The 27,823-nt window shown below is 45.3% G+C and overlaps 1 protein-coding gene across 2 annotated transcripts; it reads right to left on the bottom strand.

Annotated features, from left to right (window-relative positions):
* Positions 1–105: 105 nt before the first annotated feature.
* FSCN2 (fascin actin-bundling protein 2, retinal) lies at positions 106–26,794 on the bottom strand. 2 transcript variants are annotated; one of them, XM_069952382.1, is made up of 6 exons: positions 26,774–26,794; positions 22,888–23,680; positions 5,742–5,898; positions 4,695–4,816; positions 2,359–2,526; positions 106–745 (listed from the first exon to the last, which is right to left on the bottom strand). In XM_069952382.1, the coding sequence occupies exons 1-6, from the start codon at positions 26,792–26,794 to the stop codon at positions 540–542; spliced, it is 1,467 nt and encodes a 488-aa protein (XP_069808483.1). In that variant the 3' UTR covers positions 106–539. The 2 variants fall into 2 exon arrangements, with proteins under 2 accessions (XP_069808483.1, XP_069808482.1); XM_069952381.1 differs by lacking the exon at positions 26,774–26,794 and having other exon boundaries at positions 22,888–23,713.
* Between the last annotated feature and the right edge of the window lie 1,029 nt (positions 26,795–27,823).

Below are 27,823 nucleotides of genomic sequence, written 5' to 3'. Positions count from 1 at the left end.
TGACGCAAAAATACGAGTATACCCCCCCCCCTCCCGCTGGACGCACCGCCCCAGGCCTGACCGATATCCCAGATAATACACCCAGTTACATGGACTCGCCAACAAATTCATTTTTATTGATTGTGTCAGTGACTGCGGCAGCGCCTCATAGTAATGGTATAAAAGGGTGCCGCACCCTCCATTGTCCAGAAGGAGGGCCGCGCTGTCTGAGCTCTGCTGTATGCGCGTCGTTCTGTTAACCCATTGGTGGCCGCTCTGTAATGGGTGATTGTCCAGCACGTGTCCGTCTCTTCCGTCCGCGTAGATCATGGTGCGGACACATAGAAGCTAATTTATATATCTAATACTAAGCTAGTTCTATTAGGTTGATCTTTCGATAATTCCATGCAGTCCCCATAGTGGGACGATGTCGCGGTGTGTGGAGGCCGCGGTGTCCATGGGACACTCAACCACATAGCAGAAGCCGCTCACCTCTCTAGGAACCAGTCTATGTGCGACCATCTAATGTCCACTACACCTAAGCTGTGTTGGCGGGGGACTCAGTATTCCCACAGGGTGGCGCTGTTCACAGACTCCGCATCTGCCTTCAGGGTGCCCGCCTGGTCCCCACGCAGATATTTGCCGTTCTTGCCTTTAATGGCCACGCGGTTATATTCTCTAAACTCGAAGAAGAAATCCTCAGACATGTCTCCATCGGAGCAAATCGTACCATTACTAGAGATGTACCAGAACTTTCCGCCCTGACCTATAGGGAATAAGGAAAGATTTAGGCTTATGGTCTACAATAGATAGATAGATAGGAGGTAGATAGATATGAGATCGATAGATAGATAGATAGATAGATAGATAGGAGATAGATAGGAGATAGATAGATAGGAGATAGATAGATAGGAGATAGATAGATAGATAGATAGATAGATAGATAGATAGATAGATAGATAGGAGATAGATAGGAGATAGGAGATAGATAGATAGGAGATAGATAGATAGATAGATAGATAGATAGATAGGAGATAGATAGATAGGAGATAGATAGATAGATAGATAGATAGATAGATAGATAGATAGATAGGAGATAGATAGATAGATAGATAGATAGATAGATAGATAGATAGGAGATAGATAGATAGATAGGAGATAGATAGGAGATAGATAGATAGATAGATAGATAGGAGATAGATAGGAGGCAGATAGATAGATAGATAGATAGATAGATAGATAGATAGATAGGAGGTAGATAGGAGGTAGATAGATAGATAGATAGATTGATAGATTGATAGATAGATTGATAGATAGATAGATAGATAGATAGATAGATAGATAGATAGATAGATAGGAGATAGATAGATAGGAGATAGATAGATAGGAGGTAGATAGATAGATAGATAGGAGGTAGATAGATAGATAGATAGATAGATAGATAGATAGATAGATAGATAGATAGGATATAGATAGATAGATAGATAGATAGATAGATAGATAGATAGGAGATAGATAGATAGATAGATAGATAAGAGATAGATAGATAGGAGATAGATAGATAGAGAGATAGAGAGAGAGAGAGATAGATAGATAGATAGATAGATAGATAGATAGATAGGAGATAGATAGATAGATAGATAGGAGATAGATGGATAGGAGATAGATAGATAGGAGATAGATAGATAGATAGATAGGAGATAGATAGATAGATAGATAGATAGATAGATAGGAGATAGATAGATATGAGATAGATGGATAGATAGATAGGAGATAGATAGATAGGAGATAGATAGTATACCCCAATCCTGCCCCTTACCCCATATCCACCCTGCTCCCCACATGACCCCCCCCCTCTCCCCCACACTCCATCTATTATACTCTGTTGCTTTGGCAATGCTAAATGTTTATTTTGGACCTGCCAATAAAGCTTTTTTGAATTTGAATTTGATAGATAGACAGATAGATAGATAGATAGTAGATAGATAGGAGTTAGATAGATAGATAGGAGATAGATAGATAGATAGATAGATAGATAGGAGATAGATAGATAGATAGATAGATAGATAGATAGGAGATAGATAGATAGGAGATAGATAGATAGATAGGAGATAGATAGATAGATAGATAGATAGATAGATAGATAGATAGATAGATAGATAGTAGATAGATAGGAGATAGATAGATAGATAGGAGATAGATAGATAGATAGATAGATAGATAGATAGATAGATAGATAGGAGATAGATAGATAGATAGATAGATAGATAGGAGATAGATAGATAGATAGATAGATAGATAGATAGGAGATAGATAGATAGATAGATAGATAGTAGATAGATAGGAGATAGATAGATAGATAGTAGATAGATAGGTAACCTTTAATCTGATATGCTCCATTATTGAAGATGATCTGGAAGACGTCGTATGATGATCGGTTGGCGTCCAGCGTGTTGGAGGTTTTGTGGTAGCAGACGAAGCCCAGATCCCCGCGGAGGACCAGGATGGGTCTGTTTATCAGCTTGAGTGTGAACTCTTCATCTTCCCCTGAGGACACATGATAATGTACCATCACACCAGGCATTCACCTACACGTCATATAAAATAGGAGATGACCCCCCCCCCCCCCCCGGTGACCCCCTTTCCATGGATGCCAAGTGGTCCACCAGTGCCCATAGGTTAGTAGATCTTATGACTGGGCCAAGGCCTGCACCATGTGTAGTGGAATTTATAATACTAATGCAGACCCCAGAGATAGTAAATGACCCATCAGGGGGTCACATGGTCCCTGTCCCGTTCTGTCACCTCCACTCATACAATATATTATGCTAAGAAACAGATGTCCCCATAATTTCCGGGATAGATATGTGGAGGCTGCCCCCGGGATTCCCCATAGTGACCGCCACAAACTATTATATCTTCTTATTCACAATATTATCTCTTAGAGGGAAACTCCACTTTTAGTTCTCTTCTAACGTGACATGGTTCCCAAAATCTTTTGCTGCTGATTGGAGATTTCTGTAAATTCTGTTACTCACAATGCAATTCTAGACACGCTGACACTTGGGGTACAGAATAATGGTGACACACTGACACTTGGGGTACAGTATAATGGTGACACACTGACACTTGGGGTACAGAATAATGGTGACACACTGACACTTGGGGTACAGTATAATGGTGACACACTGACACTTGGGGTACAGTATAATGGTGACACACTGATACTTGGGGTACAGAATAATGGTGACACACTGACACTTGGGGTACAGTATAGTGACACTTGGGGTACAGTAAAATGGTGACACACTGATACCTGGGGTACAGAATAATGGTGACACACTGACACTTGGGGTACAGTATAATGGTGACATGCTGACACTTGGGGTACAGGATAATGATACACTGACACTTGGGGTACAGTATAATGGTGACATGCTGACAATTGGGGTACAGTATAATGGTGACATGCTGACACTTGGGGTACAGAATAATGGTGACACACTGATACTTGGGGTACAGTATAATGGTGACACGATGACACTTGGGGTACAGTTTAATGGTGACATGCTGATACTTGGGGTACAGTATAATGTTGACATGCTGACACTCTGGCTACAGTATAATGGTGACACACTGATACTTGGGGTACAGTATAATGGTGACATGCTGATACTTGGGGTACAGTATAATGGTGACACACTGATACTTGGGGTACAGTATAATGGTGACATGCTGATACTTGGGGTACAGTATAATGGTGACACACTGACACTTGGGGTACAGTATAATGGTGACATGCTGACACTTGGGGTACAGTATAATGGTGTCACACTGACACTTGGGGTACAGAATAATGGTGACACTTGGGGTACAGTAAAGTGACACTTGGGGTACAGTATAATGGTGACACACTGATACTTGGGGTACAGTATAATGGTGACATGCTGACACTTGGGGTACAGTATAATGGTGACACTTGGGGTACAGTATAATGGTGACATGATGACACTTGGGGTACAGTATAATGGTGATATGCTGATACTTGTGGTACAGTATAATGTGACATGCTGACACTTGGGCTACAGTATAATGGTGACACGCTAACACTTGGGGTACAGAATAATGGTGACACATGGGGTACAGTATAATGGTGACACACTGATACTTGGGGTACAGTATAATGGTGACACACTGATACTTGGGGTACAGTATAATGGTGACACACTGATACATGGGGTACAGTATAATGGTGACATGCTGACACTTGGGCTACAGTATAATGGTGACATGCTGACACTTGGGGTACAGGATAATGGTGACACGCTGATACTTGGGGTACAGTATAATGATGACACGCTGATACTTGGAGTACAGTATAGTGACACTTGGGGTACAGTATAATGGTGACACACTGACACTTGGGCTACAGTATAATGGTGACACACTGATACCTGGGGTACAGAATAATGGTGACACACTGACACTTGGGGTACAGTATAATGGTGACACGCTGACACTTGGGGTACAGTATAATGGTGACACACTGACACTTGGGGTACAGTATAATGGTGACACACTGACACTTGGGGTACAGTATAATGGTGACACGCTGACACATGGGCTACAGTATAATGGTGACACGCTGACACATGGGGTGCAGTATAATGGTAACATGCCCTCCGTATACCACAGGTAGATTTTGACCTTCTCACCCACAGAGTCGCAGACGGCGGCCAGCTGGCCGTTCTTCTTGGTGCAGATATACCTCCCATTATTGGCTCTCAGCGCCACTCTCCGGCCTCTCCATTCAATCTCAAACATTGTGTTGGCAGCTCTGTCAGTGAGAGGAGGAGGAGAGTGGTTACTTCTTACCCCGCTGCCACCACCACGGCCCCAAAGGCACCGAATAATCACATACTACCACAAAGAGTCTGGGGGACGGCCTGTGTTATACTCCAGAGCTGTACTCACAATTCTGCCGGTTGTACATAGACATCCCCCAACACCTTACTACAATGCCATGTTCTATATTGCAAATCAACGGCCAAGCGTTTCTGTGTTCTCTTTGGGGCGGGGTAAGCTGCAGTGTAAATGCTCTCGCCGTGGCTTATCTCTCCCAGAACTAAGGGGCCCTATCACCACCAACATCATCTGTCAGTAGTCGTTCAAGACAGCCCCATACACCTTAGAATTGACAGCTGATTTTACTGTGAGGTGTATGGGGACCTAAGCCTATGACTAGACAGGTCCTCCAGAGTGAGAGACGCTCTTAAAGGGGTTTTTCCGATTTGAAGTTACTTGTCCCTTATCCACAGCGACAAGTATGAGATCGCTGGGGGTCCGAACTCTGGGCCCCTCGGGGATGTTTAGATCGGCACCCTGACTCTCTTGTTATGAATGGAGCCAATGGGTCGCGTGTGATCCGCAGCTCCATTCCTTCTCTATGGAGCCGCAGGAGAGAGCGGAGTACAGCACAGCATTGGAGCTGCGGGTCACACACAACCCTTTGGCTCCTTCATAACAAAAGAGTCAGGGTGCTGATCTAGAGATCCCCGAGGGGCCCAGAGGTCGGACCCCCAGTGATCTCATACTTGTCCTCTGTCCTGTGGATAGGGGACAGGTAACTTTAAATCAGAAACCCCTTTAATAACTGCACTCTGGCTAAGGGGGCCCCCTAACTCCATGTCCTATAGGGGTGAATACAGATGGGTTTTCTACCCTGGATGTCCCCTTTCCACCGTTCTTCATCCAGTACTTACATTTCAGTGGCTGTGGACTGGATCCCACCGTGACTCACTAGGGTCCAATACTTGCCAGAATTGGTGTGAAAACTACACTTCTTGGTTTCCTTATCGATCTGCATCTGGAAGGTCTCATAGTCCGTCTCCTCGTCTTGGTTGGCAGAGACATTTATACCTGAAGATGGAAAGAAATATATCAATGTAGAGGAATAAGTTAACGCAAGAAGAGAAGGTGTTTAATGGGTTCTCCTGGAATCTATCAATGCTATTCAAGTAACAGGGTACTAGATCTTCCCTTAAATAGGTAGTTCACCCCCAAAAAATTATTTCAAATCAACTGGTGCTAGAAAGTGCCAGAGATTTGTATTTTACTTCTGTTAAAAAATCTCCAGTCTTCCAGTACTAATCAGCTGCTGCATGTCCTGCATGAAGTGGTGTGTTCAATCCAGGCTGACACAGTGCTCTCTGCTGCCACCTCTGTTCATGTCAGGAACTGTCCAGAGCAGCAGCAAATCCCCATAGAAAACCTCTGCTGCTCTGGACAGTTCCTGAAAGAAAACACATTTGGTGAACTACCCCTTTAACTTTTTGTGATGGTACTTGATTCTGATAACATAGTCTATGGGAGGTCCAGCCTTTCCAGGACTGTGATATATGAACGGTTAATGGTGGAGTTTCAGCTCTCATCTGCACATGATCAGCTATGACTAAAGGGGCCATAGTGCACTGCTCATTGCTCCGTATAGTACAGCGCTATGGGTTTGGTGTCTCTTACTACAGCTCTGTCCCATTCACTTGACTGGGAATAAAGGTCCTTTTACATGGGCCAATTATTGGCAACAAGCGCTCCTAGTAATGCTTATTGGGCCGATAAACAGTCCACATAAAAGTGACAGCGATCCTTCCACAGCCACATATCAGGCTGATTAAAGGGAACATAAGCTGCAGTACCAGACACATCCACAACCAAATGTACAGCGCTGTGCCTGAGTCACCTCTCCGACAATCAGATTTTTATGGCCTTTCCTTATATTGGTCCTGGAAAGCCCCTTTAAGCTGGACTAGTGGAGGGTTCAGGTTTAGATGTGCGACCAGGACAGGGGACACAGGATCTCTGTTCTCTTGATTGGTGGGGGTCCTTCTTATAGGAGACCCTTCTCTCAGACATATATGGCATACCCTATGGAAATGTGATCCTCTGAAAGAAAAGGCAATATATGAGGGTATTGATCATTTAAAGGGGTTATCCAGTGCTACAAAAACATGGCCACTTTTCCCCCTCTCTTGTCTCCACTTCAGGTGTGGTTTGCAATTTGTGTGGTGTGTTTCAAACCCCACCCAATCTGGAGGGGAAAAAGTGGCCATGTTTTTGTAGCGCTGGATAACCCCTTTAAAGGGGTGGAGTCTCTAAGGGAACTTAGTATTGTATACAGACAAACTTCATATTCCATGATTGTTTTTTTTCCGTGCCCATTCTGGTATTTGGTCTAATTGTACCAAGAAGTGAAAATATGTGAACTCTACCAAGCATGGGGTCTGGGCATCTGTTGATTTGCCATTGGTCACCACCCCACCAGTAAAGATGCCCATACACCTGACACTTTAGATAGCTGAAGCCCCCCCCCCCCCCCCCACACACACACCATGTAGGCTGTCCGAACAACCACCAACAGATGATGTCGGTAGTGATAGTGGTCGGACACAGGGAGAGCACTAAAAAGAACTTTCCTGTGTGTGGGGAGGATGGGCGGCAGTCAGGCCATCACTTGGCCATCAGTTATTGAAGGTGTATGGGGGGTTTAAGAGAAGGGATAGCACTTTTTATAGGCTAAAGCAAAGTCGACAGAGGCTGCATTCAATTTGCTTGGTACGCTGTAACCATGCAGAAAGACAAGAGCATCCGTCCAGGGCAACATTATGTATTAAGGAGTGGAGTGTTCCCAGAAAGCTCTTGTACCATCTCATGGCGTTCTATATGGGGTAATGGTGGGCATTCTGCTCATAGGATTATAGTGTGGGCTGTGTGTCTGCAGCCTCATTCAAACTACTTATGGCGACACGGGGACCTTTTTGTCTGCTCTCCTTTGTATGTTGTTGTCAGTCAAGCACCACTTGGGTAGCTGTTCACACTCACAGATAATTAAAGTAGGATTCCAGATAGAAGAGCATCGGAGGCCGCTCGGGAGCTCGGGCGTGTGCATAGACCCACGTCCTTGTGTGAGCTGCTCAATGACGCCATTGTTGTCATATAGAAACCAGGTGATTGGGAAAGGATGTCTGCTATTTGCTGCAATGAACCAACTACTCCTTCACTGAGCCAGGTTACGACATTGCATCCATCTCTGAGGCTATCGGCCTTCTCTGGTCGTAGGACCTGCCCATAATTCCCAAATACACAGTTCACCCATGTAGATACCAAGAGTGAGGTTGGTTATGTTAGATAATATTGGGTCTGAGGTTTAAGTGGGTCTTCAGTACGTTCTGCCTTATATTTGCCCCCACACATGGTTCTCGTGTCTCGCTTTTCCCCAGATAGCCTCGTTTGGTTTGGACTGGCATTCCTTTGGTTGAAATACTAATTTTTGTAGAATATACATTTCTTGTGAACATATGTTTTATGTTAGGAGAAGGATTTACTGTATTTAGTACCCAGGGGAAACAAGTAGATCAAAAATTCTACACACTTCTACTGCCTTAGGATGTGTTCACGCCTATAAACCAAAGGTATCCATGGGGCCCCATTGACCCAAAAAGTGTCCTTTAGACATCTCTTGGGGAGGTGTGCATTGGTATATATTTTAATTATTATTATTCAATACAGAAATATAAAAAGCCATGAACTGAGGCCCCACAAGCCCCTTCCATTTCAAGGGGGGCACCAAGAGGAGGAAGAAAAGATGCCCCTGACCTCACCTATTGGAATCTCAAGTTTGTTAGAACTTAAAGGTTTGGAGGTTGGCTTTCCAGTTCATGGTGGAGTCCTCTAAGAGTTGATTACAAGACACTTCTAACACTTTGGAGAATCACGTGGCTCCTCCATGCTTATGGCCCCAGCCAATCACCTGCTTGTATCCGAGCTCTGCATCTACTTATGTTTTCTCCCCCCCCCCTTGCATACAACGCCGTCTTTACCGGATGAAGATGTTATTCTCTCCTGGCAGGAGTTATCAGATGAACTGTCTTTAATCCCTCTCACACCATGCCATGCTTAGTAGCCTTCTCAAATTGTTTCCTGGAGGTTTAGCTCATCACTGGCTCTGTGGCACTTTCCTGCCACCTCCTTTGCCCAATCCAGTAAGTCTTCAAATTCCCTCCCTAAACAATTGGCACTAATTGAGCCTGTTAATCTGATTGCGGCTATTTCCATCTGGCTGGCTGTTCCAGATCTCGCGACCCTCACCCTCTTTTAATCTTGGCTGTTAGCCTTCATTCTACATAATCAGCTTTGTGCGGGCTCAGCAGACTTCTCAGAATGCCCCTCCTGAGCCGAAACAAACCTCTCTATGTAGACATTGGTCGCCTCGTGGCACGTCGTCAACCACAGGGCATAGAAAACAATGTAAATAGACAGTTGCGTTGCCCGAGGTAGCGTGAATCATCAGTATTATTTCATAAGAGCAGGAAAGCCTTCACTCTTGGCTCGGTACACGCTACTGTTAGGAAATTTCCTACAGGAGTCAGTTCTGCCTCGGGAAAGTAACTTTCCATGGTTTGTTTGGCAGAGATGACTTAATTCCATTGACGAGCAAAGAGAAAATTACCGATAACCCTGCAAAGTAATCGGAATGGAGGTATTCCTTGAAGGAATTATTCTCTTTGGACAACTTTGGACACTTTGGACACTAGTCTGGTTACTATGGGAAATATCACTATATGTAAGTCCATCACTTAGGCTGCTCACTGTAAGGCTCCTATTAGACAAAGCAATATTTAACAAAAAGTGATCGCAAATGATCACCATATTACACAGGATGACAGTCGTTAGTTACTACAATCGGTTACTCCACCTGATCCCAGAAAATGAAGGAACGATGTGGAATTACACTGAGCGATTGGCAACCAATTAGTAAACGAATAACGATAATTTTGGTTGCAGCACAAAATCAACGATCAATGACACATGAGCGATTTCTCGTTGGACGTTTGATCATTATGTGCACTTACACAAAACGATCATTGTTTAAATTCGAATGATATAACGATTTTTTGCACAATAATTGTTCGGTGTACTAGGGCCCTTAGGGTCCTAATACACATTAAGGCTATGTTCACACTACGTATCTTTCCGGCCGTAGTGCGAACCGCGAATATACGCACGTAGTTTTGAGGTTGATGCGTTCGCTTGAAAGTATATGATATATGCCCGCACAGTGCACACTACGTATGAGCTTACGGCCGGATCGTATACGGCGCCGTGAAAAATGAACAAGACCATTGTTTGAGGACGGAAATGTTCCAACTCACGGCCGTGGATTTCCATGCGGTCCTGTACGGAGAACTTATTTCAGCCAAATTGAACGTGATTTTTAGATCCAAAAGGTTCTGTGAGTTTTATTGGGCGAAGATTTCCAAGTAAATGACCTGCCTCAGATCGCTTCGAATCAAGCTAGGGAAGCAGAACTGTACTGCGGGCGTATGTTCGCGGTTCGCCCGCATGTTCGCAATCCGGCCGCATTTCTATTTTTCCCACGGCCGTACTTTCAGCCGCACATGTACGGCTGCGTACGAACTACCGGACTCATATGTAGTGTGAACATAGCCTAAAGGTGGATTCCGGCGGATTATAAAATCCTGCAGGGGCAGGGGGGAAATTGATTATAGGTACTAACTTACCTCTCCACATGCCTGCGGTGAGCGGAGGGACCGGCCTCGGGACCCCTGCTGGGCTCCGGGATCTCCACACGTCATGACCCGGCTGATGTACTGGCCGCTTAGCCAGTCAGTGAGTGGGGCGGGACGCTGCTCCAGTCACTGATTGGCTGAGTGGCCAGTTCATCAGCTGGGAAAAGGCCTTTTCCCCCGAGTCGTGATGGATAAATGCCTTCTGGCGGGGGTCCCGAGGCCGGTCCCGCTGCTCACCGCGGTCATGGGGAGAAGTAAGTTGGTACTTGTAATCAATTTCCCCCCTCCCCTGCTGGATGCCGGATTTATAATCCGCCAGACTTCTCCTTTAAGGTCGCCATACACATGAGATAACTTTCAACAGTAAATAGCTTTCCCTTGGGTTAGCCAAGAATCCTGAATTAAGAGAGGAAGAGAATGTCACAGCCAGGGGTGGCACCTTACCTCTAGCAGTTAGAGGAGAGGTGGTAGATCTCAGACCTGCTTCAACCAACACATCTAATATGTATGAGGTCCTTAGGTTTGGCTGCATTGTCTAATGATGGGATGGGGAACCTTTAGCCCTCCAGCTAAAGCTCTGGATGTCCGGGCATGATGGGAAATGTAGTTTTGCACCACCTGGAGAGCTGATGGTTCCCCATCCCTGGTCTAATGGAAGCTGGAAACTGCAGATCTGTTTGTTCAGCTTGGCTCCTGTGTATAAGCATAAACCCAGCACCAGCTTACCAGGCCTGGTTGAGGGATAAATTATTGCATGCAAATAACCACTGGTGAGAGATAGCTGCTGGGCTGGTACCTTGCAGACGTGGGCATTGCTTCAGCAGATCTCGCAGGACTGACAGTGATCGAACACTGATATTTTCCATGTTACAGGGGTATAATGTCTAGTATTTGTCGGATGAAACCGCTGCGAGTAGAGACAGTACAATAAACAAGCAGAGCCGTGAATTAATAATAAAGTAGAGGCTCTTAGTATTTCCTAGGCCAATAGATTCTTTCTCATACAAATATCATGTCCTACTTCACAGTCCTATCAGGGTGAACGGAGAGGATAATATACAAAATATTAATACCTTCCAGTGATCAGAACAATAGACTTAAAGTCTGAGACATAACTTTCGATATGTTGCTGCCCATTGTGAAATTAACAATTCCTTCCACACTTGTTATTCATTCATTCAGTTATACATTGTTATCTATTCAGTCTCCTTCCCCCAGTTCTCAGCTGCTGCTTTCTGCTGAAGACGCAAAATCTGTGTGTGAGCTTTTCTCTCCATCTCCCCCTCCCTCCCTGTTGAGACAACTGATGTAAACAAGTCCCTGGCAGGCTGTATCTGCAACATTGTAGCTTCTTTGTAAGGGCACTATTACACGGAACGATAATCGGCCGAATCGGCTCGATTCGGCAGATTATCGCTCCGTGTAATAAATACAACAATCAGCCGATGACAACGATCATTGGCTAATTGTTGATATAGGTTAGAACCTATATTTGTCGGGCGCCGACCGCGCATATCTACGTGTAATAGCGGTGCGCGGCTGGCGACTGACATTACCTATCCACGATCCAGGGCTTCTCCTGGACCGCCGCGGCCTGTGATTGGCTGAGCGGCCTGTCAGCTGACAGGCCACTCTGAAGCTAGAGCGCATGGGACCCGGGGAGAAGCGGACTGCAGGAGGAGCCCTGGAGCGTGGATAGGTAAATTATATGGCTTAAGCAAGGGCTACAAGGACATCGGTAACAATCGGCCCAGTAAACGAGCACCGATCTGCTACATCGGCGCTCGTTTACAGGTATTATCGGGCCCCCATCGGCCCATGTAATACCACCCTAATGCTCAGAGGGTTATTCTAAGGTCAAATTGCTGATTCCTTCCAGCATTACAAGGAAGCTACAATGTTGCAGATACAGCCTGTCAGGGACTTGTTTAGACCAGCTGTCTAACAAGGGAGGGGGGAGCAGGAGGAGACAGAGAGAAAAGCTCACACACAGATTTTTGTGTTTTCAGCAGAAAGCAGCAACTGAGAATTGGGGGTAGGCGACTGAGTAACAATAATAACAAGTATGGAAGGAATTGTTAGTCTCACCATGGGCAGCATTATATCAAAAGTCATGTTTGAGTGGAGTACCCCTTTAATATGGTCATCCACTTTGTATTGACGGTAATTTTATTGATCGGGTCTAACCCCTTGAATAACCATTGATCAGAGGACTGCAGCCCCTTCACTGATTAATCATGCACAGTGCCATACAAACAGGTGTGGTGGTGCCTGGTACTACAGCTAAGCCCAGTTCATTTGCAGCTTGAACTCCCACCGATCGTACATTGAGTCTATACTTTGTTCTAAAACATCCTGTCCTAATTCACATTAATTAAAATTGTCAGAGAATCCCTTTAAAACAGAGTATATATCACCCCTTTGCTATGGCAAGTATCTGGGTAGAGCCCAGCCAGGACCTTCCTCCTATAACATCACCATAGACGTCAGGTCTCCTAGGTGTGGTGGACGTGGCCATTTCCACACCGTGGTTTTGGCTTGTACGTCTCTCTCTCTATCTCTATGTAGATGCCTCGTCATACCCATTAGGAAACAGAACAAGTGTGAGGATACATGGGTCATTGACATAGGTGAAGAAGTGAGGAGACCTGGGAATAGGCTTATACTGACCAGGGGGGCCGTACTGCAACTATCAAGTATGACCTATACGTCTGAATCTTGAATTAGTCGACAGGAAAAACTTTTGGAAAATTTAGTAGACTTTAAAAACTTCATACGGTAATCTCTTACACAGGGATGGGGAACCTTCGGCCCTCCCGCTATTGCAAAACTACATCTGGCTGTCCAGGCATGATGGGAGTTGTAGTTTTGCACCAGCTGGAGGGCCGAAGGTTTCCCATCCCTGCTCTAACATGATCCGGAGCCTTTGACAGATATGTAATCACGATGAACATCTGACGATACGAGCTCTACATATCCTGTATATCCATGGCCTTCAGATGGAAGCAGAAAGTACATAGACACAGCGTCGAGCAGGCTTCACGTGGCTCTCGGGGCCCTCTCTGATCAGCTGTTACCAGTGCTAAGTAATGGAAATTAAATCAACGGATATCCATTGATTTAAATTGACATTTTGACCTTTTGAAGGTGAAAGGTCAGCTGGACCTGTCTAATATCCTTAGCTGTTAGAGGGGGTTTCGATGAGCAGAGATCAGCCACTATTAGAAGGGTGTGTGTACCTGACAGGCCGACCATGCAGCTGTCATGGCATACTTCGCCCAACACTGATTGATCTCATCCCTTTAAAACCGAGTGGCAAGAATCTGAGCAAGACTTCCCACCAAAAGGAACAGGCAAGCAATGGTGGGGGACTGGAGCAGATGGTGCCTGACCATGGAGACCACTGGTAAAGTGTGAGCTCATTGATTTCAATGGGTGCAGGGAAAGATTTCGACTAAAAGGGTTAGCGATCAGCTTAGGAGCTAGCGAAAGTTTACCCTAAAAATCTTATTATTCATTCTGATGTCAGGAGCTTTGAAACTGTTTCAATTTTTGCGCTACTGTACTGACACAGCATGTCAGTACAGTAGCGCAAAGAATTAAACCGTTTAAGAGCTCCTTACATCATAATGCATGATGATGCCGGGAACTCCAAAGTCCGTTCGATTGCACATGGTCAATAATTACTGACCGTGCACAGTGAATGCCCCCCCTAAAGAGGTACTCCAGCAAAAAGTTTTAAGTTTGGCAATCTTGAAATTTTTAAATAGTAGTAAATTACAAATTTATTTAACTTTCTGAAACCAATTGATCTGAGAGAAAAAGATTTTAGCTTGAGTACCCCTTTAAGGCTGTATTAGATGAAGAGCCAGGCTATAAACAAGCGGATGTTCATAGTGCCTATTACATGGCTCAATGACTGTGCGGCCAGGCTAGATTGTTCATGGGGTCCTAGTGTTAAACGCGTCATATTACATGAGGAGATGAGTGGCTGATGGCGGATTATTTTTGGCATTTCAAAAGTGAGTGATTTTCCCCCGATTGGGCACAGAATGCCCGAGTAATAGGGTCTTTAGGTTGGCCAAGCCCACTGGTATGAAGGGATAGACCAACTATCTTATGTACATGGTGGTGACAGAGGATGTTGGTGGAAGAAAAAACATTGGGCACATTTCTCCTCCGGAATTTCTCCTCCTGATCCTTTTGTTCTCAAGGGAGATAAGCCGCTGCTATAAGGTATCTGGTAGCAGCTCATTTCCTTCTGCCCATCAAAAACACAAGCACTTGTATGCATATATATGGGCCATTAGGGGGGAAGAGATCTTCCAGCCGACAGCTACTGAAGGTGTATGGTCAGCTGTCTTCAAGGAACCTTCACTCTGTGAGATGTCCGAGTATAACAACCTACTTGAGTAGCCGCCCATACCTGTCATTGGGCATCTGCAAATAATTCTATTATAAGGGCATGTTCACACTGAGGAAAAGGTGAACAATTTCAATTTTACACATATTGGCCCCGTTAACACTGAGCAAGAATTCTGCGGCGGAGCTCTCTGTCGCAAACTCCCGCCATGCTCAGTGTCCTGCTTTGAGTAAATGAGAGGAAGTGCGCGTCTGCTTCCTCCCCTCTCCGCTCATAGAAATGACATGTCACTTCCATGAGCGGAGAGCAGCGGCAGCGGAGGAGCGCGCACCCTTTCATTCACTCAATCCAGGACACTAAGCACAGCGGGATTCTGCGACGGAGAGCTCCGTTGCGGAGTTCTCAGTGTGAACGGGGCCGAATTTCTGCTTTCTGCGGGGCTTCAAATTCTGCCCCTAAAATATGTCAGAGCAATGTGCCATTGTGTTTAATGGGATTTCCGCTGTGTTGTTCACATGGTGGAATTCTACTAGAGAAGTCCCATAGAAGTCATTGGGGCTTTGAATTTCCGCTCCCATTCTGCACAGAAAACTTTCCTCTTTAATTCCTCACCTATTCCTCAGAGTTAACATTCCCTTTTTAAATTTTTTTTAAATCTTTATTATTTTCCATATATAAAGCATATAATAAACAAATTAAGCGTCAAATACAATCATCCCAATTATATCAACTTTTAACAAAGCCATCGATTATGGTACCACAAATAAAAGTATCCTAAATCTTATACATAAATTGCCCCCTAATTGTTATGCAAATCCCCAATATACACTTATTACGGGAAATGCTTATAAAGTGCTTTTTTCCCTGCACTTACTGCATCAAGGCTTCACTTCCTGGATAACATGGTGATGTCACTTCCTGGATAACATGATGATGTCACTTCCTGGATAACATGGTGATGTCACTTCCTGGATAACATGCTGATGTCACTTCCTGGATAATATGATGATGTCACCTACTGGATAACATGGTGATGTCACTTCCTGGATAACATGGTGATGTCACTTCCTGGATAACATGGTGATGTCACTTCCTGGATAACGTGGTGATGTCACTTCCTGGATAAAATGGTGATGTCACCTCCTGGATAACATGGTGATGTCACTTCCTAAATAACGTGGTGATGTCACTTTCTAGATAATGTGGTGATGTCACTTCCTGGATAACATGGTGATATCACTTCCTGGATAACATGGTGATGTCACTTCCTGGATAACATGGTGATGTCACCAGGTTATCCAGGAAGTGACATCACCATGTTATCCAGGAAGTGACATCACCATGTTATCCAGGAAGTGACATCCCCATGTTATCCAGGAAGTGAAGGCTTGATGCAGTAGTAAGTGCAGGGAAAAAGCACTTTATAAGCATTTTCCATAATAAGTGTATATTGGGGATTTGTATAAATTTTGGGAGGTAATATAATACTTTCATAAAAATTTCGCTGGACTTCTCCTTTAAGACCCATTTCTGCCAGTGTTTTTTTTAACTTCCAATCTCTTGAGACCCTTAGGCCTCAACAACTTCATATGTTCTAGTAAAATCCACCAAATGCTTTTTAGTCCATTTACTAAGTATCACTAATTGTGCCAAAAACAGAAGTTTACCTATGAGAATTTTGTCGGCCCTAATCTCACCCAGATCACAGGGCTTGCTCTAAGCTTAGAAGGCTTGTTTTTCAACGACTGCAACGATCAGCTGACTTGAACAATGTCGGCTGATCGTTGCAGTCGTTGAAAGACAAGCGATTAATATAGCAGCGATCTGCTGCCGTCGCTCCATGGAATAGGCCGCTATCCTCTATGTGCTGCCCAGACGATCTATCAATCACCTGGGCAGCGCCACGCACCACCCCCTGCGCAGCTCCCCAGGGCCCCTCCTGCACTCACCCGCTCGCTGTTGCCGCATGGAATAGCGGCAGCAGTGAGCGGGGAACGCTCGTTTATTGCTCGTTTGCTCCTCATAGTCGCCCCGTGGAATAGGGGCTTTATTCTTTTCTGCCCCCAAATGAGCCTCTTCAACATTCCCTTAGTTGCTCAGAAAATTTGAAATTGCCCACGAGGGCCGACTCTGTAGCGTGTATGGAAGGCTTTAGAGGAGGTGGTTTTGACTGTAAAGGACTCTACCGGGGATGAAGTTGACCTGTTGACTTGGTTACTGCAAGTTCCTTTTGACAGAGTATCAGATGTGACCAAACAAGAGTTGTGTTACTCGTGGCCATGGCTCGGAGCATCATCTTACAGGCTGGAGCTGAAAAGATCGCTGTCTAAAGGGCTCAGTCATTGCCTGCAGATGCACCAGCAGCCCTAAGGCTTAAAGGGGGCGTCCACCATATGTAGAGCTCAGTCATTCTATAATCGAATGCTCTGTAAGGGTCCTATTAGACAAAGAGATTTTTAACAATTAACAATAAATGATCACAAACTAGATTGACTATCGTTAACCTGAAATCGTTCCCCATATTACACAGAACGATAGTCTTTAGTTACTACGATCGGTTACTCCATCTGATCCCAGCAACTGACGGAATAATGTGGAATTACACAAAACGATTAGTAACTGACTGGAATTACAGCGAACAATCAGCGATGATTTCAGTGTCAGCAACAAACGTTGCTGCATTTACACAAAACGATTATCATCTATATTCAACAATATAACGATAATTTGCACAATAATCGTCCTGTGTAATGGGGCCCTAACTGTCCAATTTTCCACAGTTCATTGTTCTCACTATCTCTGCCATCTTTCAGATCTGTTTCCCATATGGCTCTACCAGGCATTGCTCCCTCCTAGCCAGAATCCTGCTCCACACTGATGAGGGGCAACACCCCGAAACAGCTGTCTGATGTAGTTTTGCCATTGCAGTCAGGAACCAGGAGGATCAGGATGAACAATGTTTATCACTGATGATTTACAGCTTATAGTTACATCTATGGTCAGCTCGTCCAATGGCCGCAATCTATGGGAGCCTCCTGCTCTAGCAATATACAATGGGCAAGCTGTGACTATAGTAGCCATACTGCAACCTTATAGCCATTGCATGATTAAGTCATGAGGCCCATGAATAAATCTCATATATCCATCCTTATGTATTAATGATCTCTGAGTAACATAACCAGGTAATATACATATGTGTCCTATAATAAGTAGCTCACCAGATGAAAGGCTCCCTTCCAATAAACCACTCATAGTCACGGTTATCACGGCCTCAGTGAGTGACACGATCCTCTAATAACATCATTTTCACAGATTGATGGGAGAAATTATCGATGAGTAACAATGTTATAACAGGTAGAGCTCTATAGAGAGAAGATCTGCTCATAGCCTCTCTGGGGTGTCCTACTTCAGGCCTAAGGGCCCTATTACACAGAGCGACAGAGCGTCTGATTATCGCTCCCTGTAATAGAGACAATGATCATCGGCTGATCTCGTAAAACGGTCTGACACCAAAATCATCCTTTTTAGATTGTAATTCCTCCTGGGCAGGCTCCTCTCTCACTATATAATACCTGGCGGGCAGGCTCCTCTCTCCTATGTAATACCTGGCGGGCAGGCTCCTCTCTCCCTATGTAATACCTGGCGGGCAGGCTCCTCTCTCCCTATGTAATACCTAGCGGGCAGGCTCCTCTCTCCCTATGTAAGCCCTCGCAGGCAGGGTCCTCTATGCCTATGTAAGACCTCCTGGGCAGGGTCCTCTATCCCTGTGTAAGCCCTTGCGGGCAGGGTCCTCTATCCCTATATAAGCCTTCATGGGCAGGGTCCTCTATTGCTGTGTAAGCCCTTGCGGGCAGGGTCCTCTCTCACTATGTACGTCCTCACGGACAGGGTCCTCTATCGCTGTGTACCAGTCTGCCATTTACCTTCATGTAACATGCTTTGATCTTGTAATGTTCTGTTTGTCACCTCCTATCACTTGTATAATGCTCTAGAACTAAGGGAGATTTAAAAATAAACAAAGGACACCGCTGCAATCACTGATTGGCTGAGCGGGCTAAATCCCAGCCGCTTGTGACGTTCAACGCGGAATGGGACGTACCCGGAAACCCTGAGAAGAGGACACCTGGTGGAGTACAGGAGGCCGAAGATACAGTGTAGTGTGAGCATGGGAACAGGTGAGTATATTGTATAATTTCCCCCAGTCCCCCGCCCCGTGGGACTTCTCATGATATCCACAATGAGGTTCCGCCAAGGTGCCATCTTGAGTACAAGAGTACCCCCATAAGTATCATAGCTGAATTAAAGATTGAGGTGATTTGAGCTGTTACTAACCAGAGGAAAATTGGTACCCTCCACCTTCCAATGGGTGTACGGTCCACGTTCTATATACAGTGACCTTGTATTTAAGGCAGAATAAGAGCCACTTGTTCTCTGCTGGATCCTCACTGATCTGGCTGTACCTGACTATAGTCTTATGTACAGGAGAGGACTCTTAGTAACACAGTGTGCATGTCCCTTTTTCTGTAGACTCTGACATCTCTGTCGTCCACATGGTCGCCAGCGATATGTACAGACTGGGGGAGACTACAAAACATGGCGATTCTATTATGTTAGTACCATCCCAGGCCATGTAATTTAAGTCTGTGTGTGCACCATAGTAATCCGTGGCTTACTTTATAATAAGTTTTTATACACAGTCCATCCAGACAAAGGTGCACACCCGCCTGAGCGCTCGCCTAACAGAAGAGTTTTATTGAAATATTATTAAATGGCTATTGATTTCTATTGGGCCCTCCGACACAATTAGAGAGTCACATGACTTCTTTCATGGATCTGGTGGCCAGGGATGGGGGGACTCGCTGAACTGTTTAGGTTCGTCAACGTTCTCCGAACCTGAACACTCAGCATTTGACTCCAGGTGGCTGAAGATGTTAGAAGCAGCCCTAATGGTGCGTTTACATGAAACAATAATTGGCCCGATCGTACGATTAACGATGTTGGAGTAACGATTTTTTTTCATAACGATCAGCGTTTAGACGGTCCGATATATTGTACGGAAAAATCGTTTTACGATCGTTTTGTGATTGCGCGCCTGCAGCCCGGCCCACCGCTCGCAGCCCGGTCCCCCGCTCATCCGCAGCCTGGCCCCACGGTCAACCGCAGCCCCCTGCGCTGCCCCGATCGCCACCCCCACCGCCGCTCTGATCGCAACCCCCCGCCGCCGCCGCTCCGATCACCCCCGCCCCCCCCGGCCGCGAGCATACGTTACCTGCTTGGTAGCAGGTCTTCGAAATCCCCGACTCCCCTCTTCAGTGCATTGATTGGCTGAAGAGGTGAGGCGGGATTTTCAAACAGCTCCTCTTCAGCCAATCAGTGGTGCACTGATTGGCTGAAGAGGAGCTGTTTGAAATTCCCGTCTCCCCTCTTCAGCCAATCAATGCACTGAAGAGGGGAGGCGGGGATTTCGAAGACCCGCTACGCGGAGCAGGTAACGTATGCTCGCGGCCGGGGCGGCGGGGGCGATCGGAGCGGCGGGGGCGATTGGAGCAGCGGGGGGGGGGGGGGGACGATCGGAGTGGCGGCGGCGGGGGTGACGATCAGAGCGGCGGCGGGGGTGGCGATCGGGGTGGCGGCGGCAGGGGGCTGCAGATGAGCGGGGGGCCGGGCTGCGAGCGGGGTGCCGGGCGGGGCTGCGGGCGGCCGGACTTTCGCGCGACGACTGTTTACACGAAACGATCGGCAAATTTTTTACGAATGACGATTTGATAACATGTTGAAAGATCAAAATTAACGATTTCTCAATCGTCGTTTGATCGTTTGCTGCGTTTACATGAACGATTATCGTTCGAAGTCGATCGTTATCGCACAAATTCGCACCTTCAGGCTATGGGTGCCTTCACACACCGAATCCGCAGCAGATTTGATGGTGCAGATTTGATACTGTGTTCAGTTATTTAGATCAAATCTGCTGCGGATCCGCAGCAGAAAATCCGCTGCGATACGGTGTGTGTGTGTGAAGCTACCCTATAGCTGTATGCATGTTTTCCAGGACTCCCCAGGGCGGCATCCAACTTCTCCAGCCAAATGCAGTGTTCGAGCTCAGAGAACGTAGTTCAGTAGGTCCGCTCAACACTAATCTTGAGTTGTCCACTTTTTACAAAAGCTTTTTGGTAGACCTGCAGCCCATATTTTAAGTTGCCTTTTTAGTGGATCCTCACCATTAAAAGGGGTAAATAAAAATTGCCCAGGGGTCAGGGTCGTGGTAAAATGAAAAAAAAAGGATGTATACTCACCTATGTATCACTGCTTCAGTCCCCCCGGCTGGCTTTGTGTACATGACGCCGGCCCCAGCGTACCCTCATCACTTTGGCAGCCAATCAGTGGCCCCAGTGGTCATATATGGCTGAGGCCACTGATTGGCTGCAGCAATGATGCGGTCTTATGGGTGTGTTATTGCCGGCAAAGGGATGGGAGTGGAGGTGCTGGACAAGGGTTCTAACAGTATACCATGATCCTCTGCGTTGTGCAATTCTAAGAATTCCCTTGAAGAGTGATTGGATTATTTTTTTGTATCATATCATATATAGGTGCAATTAATGTGCATAAAAAGCATGCGCCTTCCAGGCTCCTTCCATTACACTTCTGGGGGAAGGGAAGTGACCCATCATGGGCCAAAAAGTTTCTGAGAGGTTGTCAGCACTTTATCTATTACTTATCCCATAAAACACAAAACTATACCACAGATTCTGCACCAACATGGTGTCCAGACTCCAGTATGACGTACATGTAGGAGGACTCAGCAGATGTACAGGTATATATGACCATTGCATATCCACAAAACATAATGGGAGTCAATTAGACTAGCATCCGGCTCCATCACCTATAAGTCACTTGAGGTTTTTGTACCCTTCTAGACCCCCAAATTCACCAACCCTCCACCCTTACCACCTCCATAGTTTGCCATTCAGCCTTCCATGTCCTCCAAATAGTAAATGTGTTCTGTTATATAGTGTTATATTTCTTACTCTACTTCCACATCCTTTAAGCGTACTCCATTTGTGTAATTAGAAAAGCCCATTTACGGGATGTCACTAGCCTGTTGATATCTCATTCTAATTGTTGGAAATTCTATATTGTTGTCTCCAAGCGGACAGGTGCATAGACAACTAAGCTGTGCACACAATCATACGAATCATTGACTCCTTATTGCTGCCACAACAGCCTATAATGGTGCAGGTATCATTGTCTTCACAGCGGAATGAGTCTCCCCTCATTCCTAGATCTTTCATCCTCATGTCTAGTGTTCTTCTATTATGAGGAACCTCAGGAATAATCACAAATGGTAAGAAGAGGACATAGGCCCACTCAGTCTTCAGTCCCTGTTCTCAGACCCTCATCATCATAAAGGGTCATATGGACACCTACAATTTTTAAGGAATTCTCCACTTTGAGAATCTTCAGATTTAGAAGATAACATTTTGAGGAATCGTTGCCAAAGCCCTGAAAGGATAAGACTGGATTCACACAAAGAACCTGTTCAGTATTTTTAGCCAAAGCCAGAAATGGAACCAACACAGAGAAAAACTATAATGGAAAGATTTGAACATTTTTCCTCTTTTGGCTAAACATACTTCCCAAAATAATACTAAGTGAACCATAACACCCACCACGACTGATTCCAACTGCAATATCATTACATGCGATTTCGACATCCAAGTGCAAGTTGTGGGAAAAGGTAACACACCCCACCAATCTAATCTTTTAATTTTATGTATCAATAATTTTTTGTTTATAGAATGTTTGTGGTGTTTATAAATTAGCTCATGAGATCTAACTGGTTACAATACGATATAAAACATGGGTAAACAAAGCAAACATTTCACCAAGGAAAGGTAAAAACAAGGGAAACACTGACTGTTGATGTCACAAGGGGAATCTAACATGGAGGTCGTAGTTTACCTTGTCTGATAGAGATGTATCTTTTATTGGATGCCATAAAGACAATCTGTGGGTGACTTTCCTCGAGATCAAAGAGTTCATCTTTGCCAGGTTTGGAACTCCGCCCAGATTTCAGTGTTCCCGTAGGCCCCATGGGTGTCAAGTATTTCCCACTACAATCTTTGAAGGCCAGCTTCCCTGCCTTGAACTCCAAGGTATAGCCTGTGCCATTATCAGGATCTTTAACTAACTTCCCATCGTTTCGCAGGTACCTGTTGTCACAAGTTTTCAAGCAGTACTTTTTATCCTGATACACCAGGGTGATGAGGGAGTCTACACCCCATGGTATATTACTGTCTGTGGAGATTTCATCTTCCTGAGGGCTCAAGTGTGCGTACCTTCTCCTGCTGACACTAAGTAGGTTAGCTTGTGGGTGGATGGCCAAATGCACAGCCCAGAGCTCCGTCTCGGTGATGGTTTGGGCGAAACATGACAGCTTGTCTTCAGAACCTCCAAAGAACCTCTTATGTACGTCGGACTGGAGGGCCCACCTGCCATCAGACTGTGCAGTTATGGTAAAACGACAGTCTCCCTCTGGCTTTTCAGCCTCACATGACACGTTCCCGTCTTTGTCGGCAGACAGATACCTGGCCAGGTGGTGGCTTTTGAGGTAGACCACTGAGTTGTCCATCTCGTCCTGCTCTAAAGTCCATATCTGCTTTTTCTTCAGACTCGGAGCGGTGGCATAAACTTTGAAGCCGAAAGCTTCTGCCGTCAGATACTTGTTATCGGAATTGATCAAGCCGAATTGGATCTTCAGAATTTGGTGTATCCCATTGGTTGGCATTTTTTTTTTCCTGTCTTCGAAATATCTCTCGTAGATTCTCAAGCGAAAGTGTCTCGTGTTACCGGCAGTCTGAACGCAAAGGGTAGGCACTTGGTAAGCAGCCCTGGGAGATCTGGATTAAAATGAATGAACTTAAAAGCACCTCAACTTAACACCCAATGACGCGGTTTTGATCCTGCTCCACTTGCCTCTACTTCAGGCTGTGTCGGCCGCCTTCTTATAATCTGCACATCGCCATCTCCCTCCCTGACTGGGTGCAGAGAAGCTGGACTTTCCTCTTCACATATTAAGCTTAGGACGCAGACTGCTCAGCCAAGTGGTTGCTGCAGCCTGTTTAATTGGCCACATCTAGGATTACAAAAGCTCTGTCCCTGGTTTTCAATGAACCGCGAGCCGCCAGTAACCAATAGTGGGGCTATTGCATAAACCACAATGAGCCTGTATACCGGCAAACAATGCTCCTTTTGTTGAGTTGCTTCTCAAATATTCAACTCAACCGAGTGAACACTTTCTCTCCGTTTAGGCAAAAGCTCTTTCATTTCTTAAAGCTCCATCAAAAGCTTCCTTCTCGTCGGGAAGATGTCTTAATTCATCCTTCCATTGACGACCATAATAATAATAAAAAAACATACAATTCTTCCCGTCTCTCTGCGTCCTTCCTCTGACTAAAGTGGTACAGGTGGAAAAAAAAAAGAGCCAGGTAACCTAATCCGCTCCCTCCTCCCCATCAGCTGAATTCTGTCTGTATCTTTTCCTTTTTACACCTGTCTAATATTACCTGCGTCTCTGATTCCTGCGGTACTCGTGTAGGTCACCTCCCGGGTCCCCATTCGGGAGCCCACAGTATAATCTGCTTAACAATTATCCTGATATTTTTTTTTCCTCCAAGTTTAATCCGTTTAGGCTTCCTATGGCTCCCCACTGTGTTTGTCTCCATCTGTCTTTAGTCACTTCTAAATACTCGTACCTGCGCTAAGGCGAACGTGCCATCCCGCGGAGAACGCTGCCCGCTGGCCTCATTTTCCAATGACTCTAATAACATAAGAAATAAGGTGCAAAACAAAGACGTCTCTTCTACAACCTTGAAAACTCAGTGGTTCTGGATTTTCCCCCCACATATTCTAAATCCTATAATGTATTTATATTAGAGGTCCAAGGGTCCTATTAGACAAAGCGATTTTTAATGATTAACGATAAATGATAAAAAATCGTAAATGAGATCGTTTATCATTAATCTCAAGTCATTCACCATATTACACGGAATGATAGTTTGACCGTTTCCTCCATCTGATCCCAGTAAATGAAGGAACGATGTGGAATTACACTGAACGATTAGTGACTGAATGTGGGATTACAGCGAACGATTAACGATAATTTTGGTGTCAGCACTAAATGAACGTTGAACGATTTCCTGTTGCTGCATTTACACCAAACGATCACCGTTTAAATTTGAACGCTGTAGCGATAATCGTCCTGTGTAAAAAGACCCTAAGAGTTGGTGGTCTTGTTCTGTAGGGATGTGGGGACTGCAAACACTTGGTAATCTGTGCTGGTGACTGGAATGGGCAGAGTTGGCTAGGGTATATGGGTAATAGTACAGGAGAACATGACTAACTTTCCACTCAGCCTTGGAGGATCATGAGCATTGATGGACGAATGTGCAACTTGGGTCAGGTCCCCATGATGTCATGTCACTTCCGGCAGTTTGGAGAAAATGGAAGACACCATGAGGCACAGATGGGGAACCCTTGGCCCTCTAGCTGATGCAAAACTAAAGCTTTGGCTGTCCAGGCATGAGGGAATTGTAGTTTTGCGACAGCTGGAAGGCTGTAGGCTCCCCATTCCCGCCATAAGGGCTGACAGAGAGGGATAGAGCTCAGCTTGGCTGGACTACCAGTACCTGTGTTGGCCATGTACTGCAGCAAGATGACGTGTCCAAGGGCCTATTGCATTATAATGTGTGGAGTTTAACATTAAAAATTCAACAAACACCTCCTTCATCCATTCTTGTTGCTTAGAAACCATCAACAAGCAGGATTACTGTTGACGGATCTTGTAATTGTTAGTAACATTGCATTTTATTATAAGAACAAGGTGCTACAGTGTTGTGAATGAGCGGCGAGTCTAATAACACATTAATCTGAGCTTATTAATACATGAATGCTCAATGCAATGGTTAAGGATGATGTTAAGCTTAATTATTATTACAAACCTATCTCACAAGTCATTATAAGGATAAAATACACCAGCTGTACATAAGGGCCTGTAACAGAAGCCTCCCTGCTTACTGACTGTTTCCAGGAAGCAGCTGAGTTTCTGCAGTACAAAACAGCAAATGCAACGAAGATACATTATAAAGATGGGCCTCAAGCTCTTTGTGTGGGGTACATAATAAAGCATAAGCAATTTGGGTATAGGGGTTTGCAGCTCAGTTCCATTAAATGGAGCTAAATTGTAATACCACATACAACCTGAGGACAGGGGTGGCACTGTTGTTGCAAGAAAGTAGCAATGTTTTTCTAACTCTGGGTAACCCCTTTAAGCGCTATATGGCACTCTTCCATTATGTGATGCAATACTGCCATCCATCTTTGGTCAGATGAACCTCTGTTTTTGGAAGAAAGCAGCCATGTTTGTTAAACCCCCTTTAATTAAAAGGACTGTATGGGACTGGGAAGTATGGATATGCCCCTCATTTCTTTGAACTATTTTGACTTGATTAACTCCAACTATTAAGGGGGTTATCCCAAAGATTAAAGGGGTAATGGAGGTGAAGGTGTTCAGTTGCTGCTCCATTCACTTACTATGAGACATCAAGGGGTACTCTAGCAAAAAAATGTTTTCTTTCAAATCAACTAGTTTTTAAAAAATTATATAGATTTGTAATTTACTTCTATTTAAAAATCTCCAGCCTTCCAGTACTTATAAGCTGCTGTATGTCCTGCAGGAAGGGGTATATTCTTTCCAGTCTGGCACAATGCCCTCTGTCCATGTCAGGAACTGTCCAGCGCAGCAGCAAATCCCCATAGAAAACCTCTCCTGCTCTGGACAGTTCCTGACAGAAGTGGCAGCAGAGAGCATTGTGCCAATCTGGAAAGAATCCACCACTTCCTACAGGACATACAGAAGATGATAAGTATGGGATTGATAAGCAAATGAGCTATATCTATATAACTTTCTGAAACCAGTTGATTTGAAAGAAAAAGATTTTCACCTGAGTACCCCTTTAATAATCAGGGACAATAGACCCCTGTTACTGTGATCAGAGGGGGTCCCAGTAGTCAGACTCCTTTAGATACCATGAAGAAGTCTCAGCATCTTGGGATAACTCCGTTAAGGGGTTAATAGACCACTGCAAATAAATGTCCCCCATGTGGCTCCATCTAATATGGATCAGGGCAGATAAAAGGGGCGAGAGGAACCAAAAACGGCCGCTCTACAATCTGTAACAACAAAGGTTACAGAAGGGGTTTTCTATTCCTCCCGTATATTTTGGAGTGAGGAAAATCTTGGCATGTGCCAGCGCTCCTCCTGACTGTGACAGCAAACACAGTAATACAAATCTCCTGCGTACTGTTCTCCCTCCAAAAAAGGCCCCATTGTGCCCGAGCTTTTCCAGCATGACGGCATTAATTCTGCAAACAAAACGTAGGCCTCTTTTCATGAGATGGCATATCCGCGAGCAGGTGATTGTACTTACACCCGGCAAATCAGAAGCTTTCCATGCTCCACCCTTACACGTGTAGCCATACCTCCCAACCGTCCCGGATTTCGCGGGACAGTCCCGTTTTCGGGGTTCTGTCCCGCGGTCCCGGAACGGCCCCCCGTGTCCCGCATTTTAAGTGGCCCCAGCGAAAAAAAACAATAAATCAGTTACTCACCTGTCCTCCGGTCCCAGCAGCTCCTCTCCCGGCAGAGCGCGCACTCCCGTCATCCTCCGGGGCGGGCAGCGGGGGTACAGAGTCACTGAGTGTGCCGGAAGTGACCTGCTCATGAATCACTTCCGGTACAGTCAGTGTCTGTATACCCCGCTGCCCGCCCCGGAGGATGACGGGAGTGCGCGCTCTGCCGGGAGAGGAGCTGCTGGGACCGGAGGACAGGTGAGTTACT

This window comes from Dendropsophus ebraccatus, chromosome 14 (genome assembly GCF_027789765.1).
Source record: "Dendropsophus ebraccatus isolate aDenEbr1 chromosome 14, aDenEbr1.pat, whole genome shotgun sequence".
NCBI classification, from domain to species: domain Eukaryota; kingdom Metazoa; phylum Chordata; class Amphibia; order Anura; family Hylidae; genus Dendropsophus; species Dendropsophus ebraccatus.
This window is presented reverse-complemented; position numbering and strand designations above follow the sequence as displayed.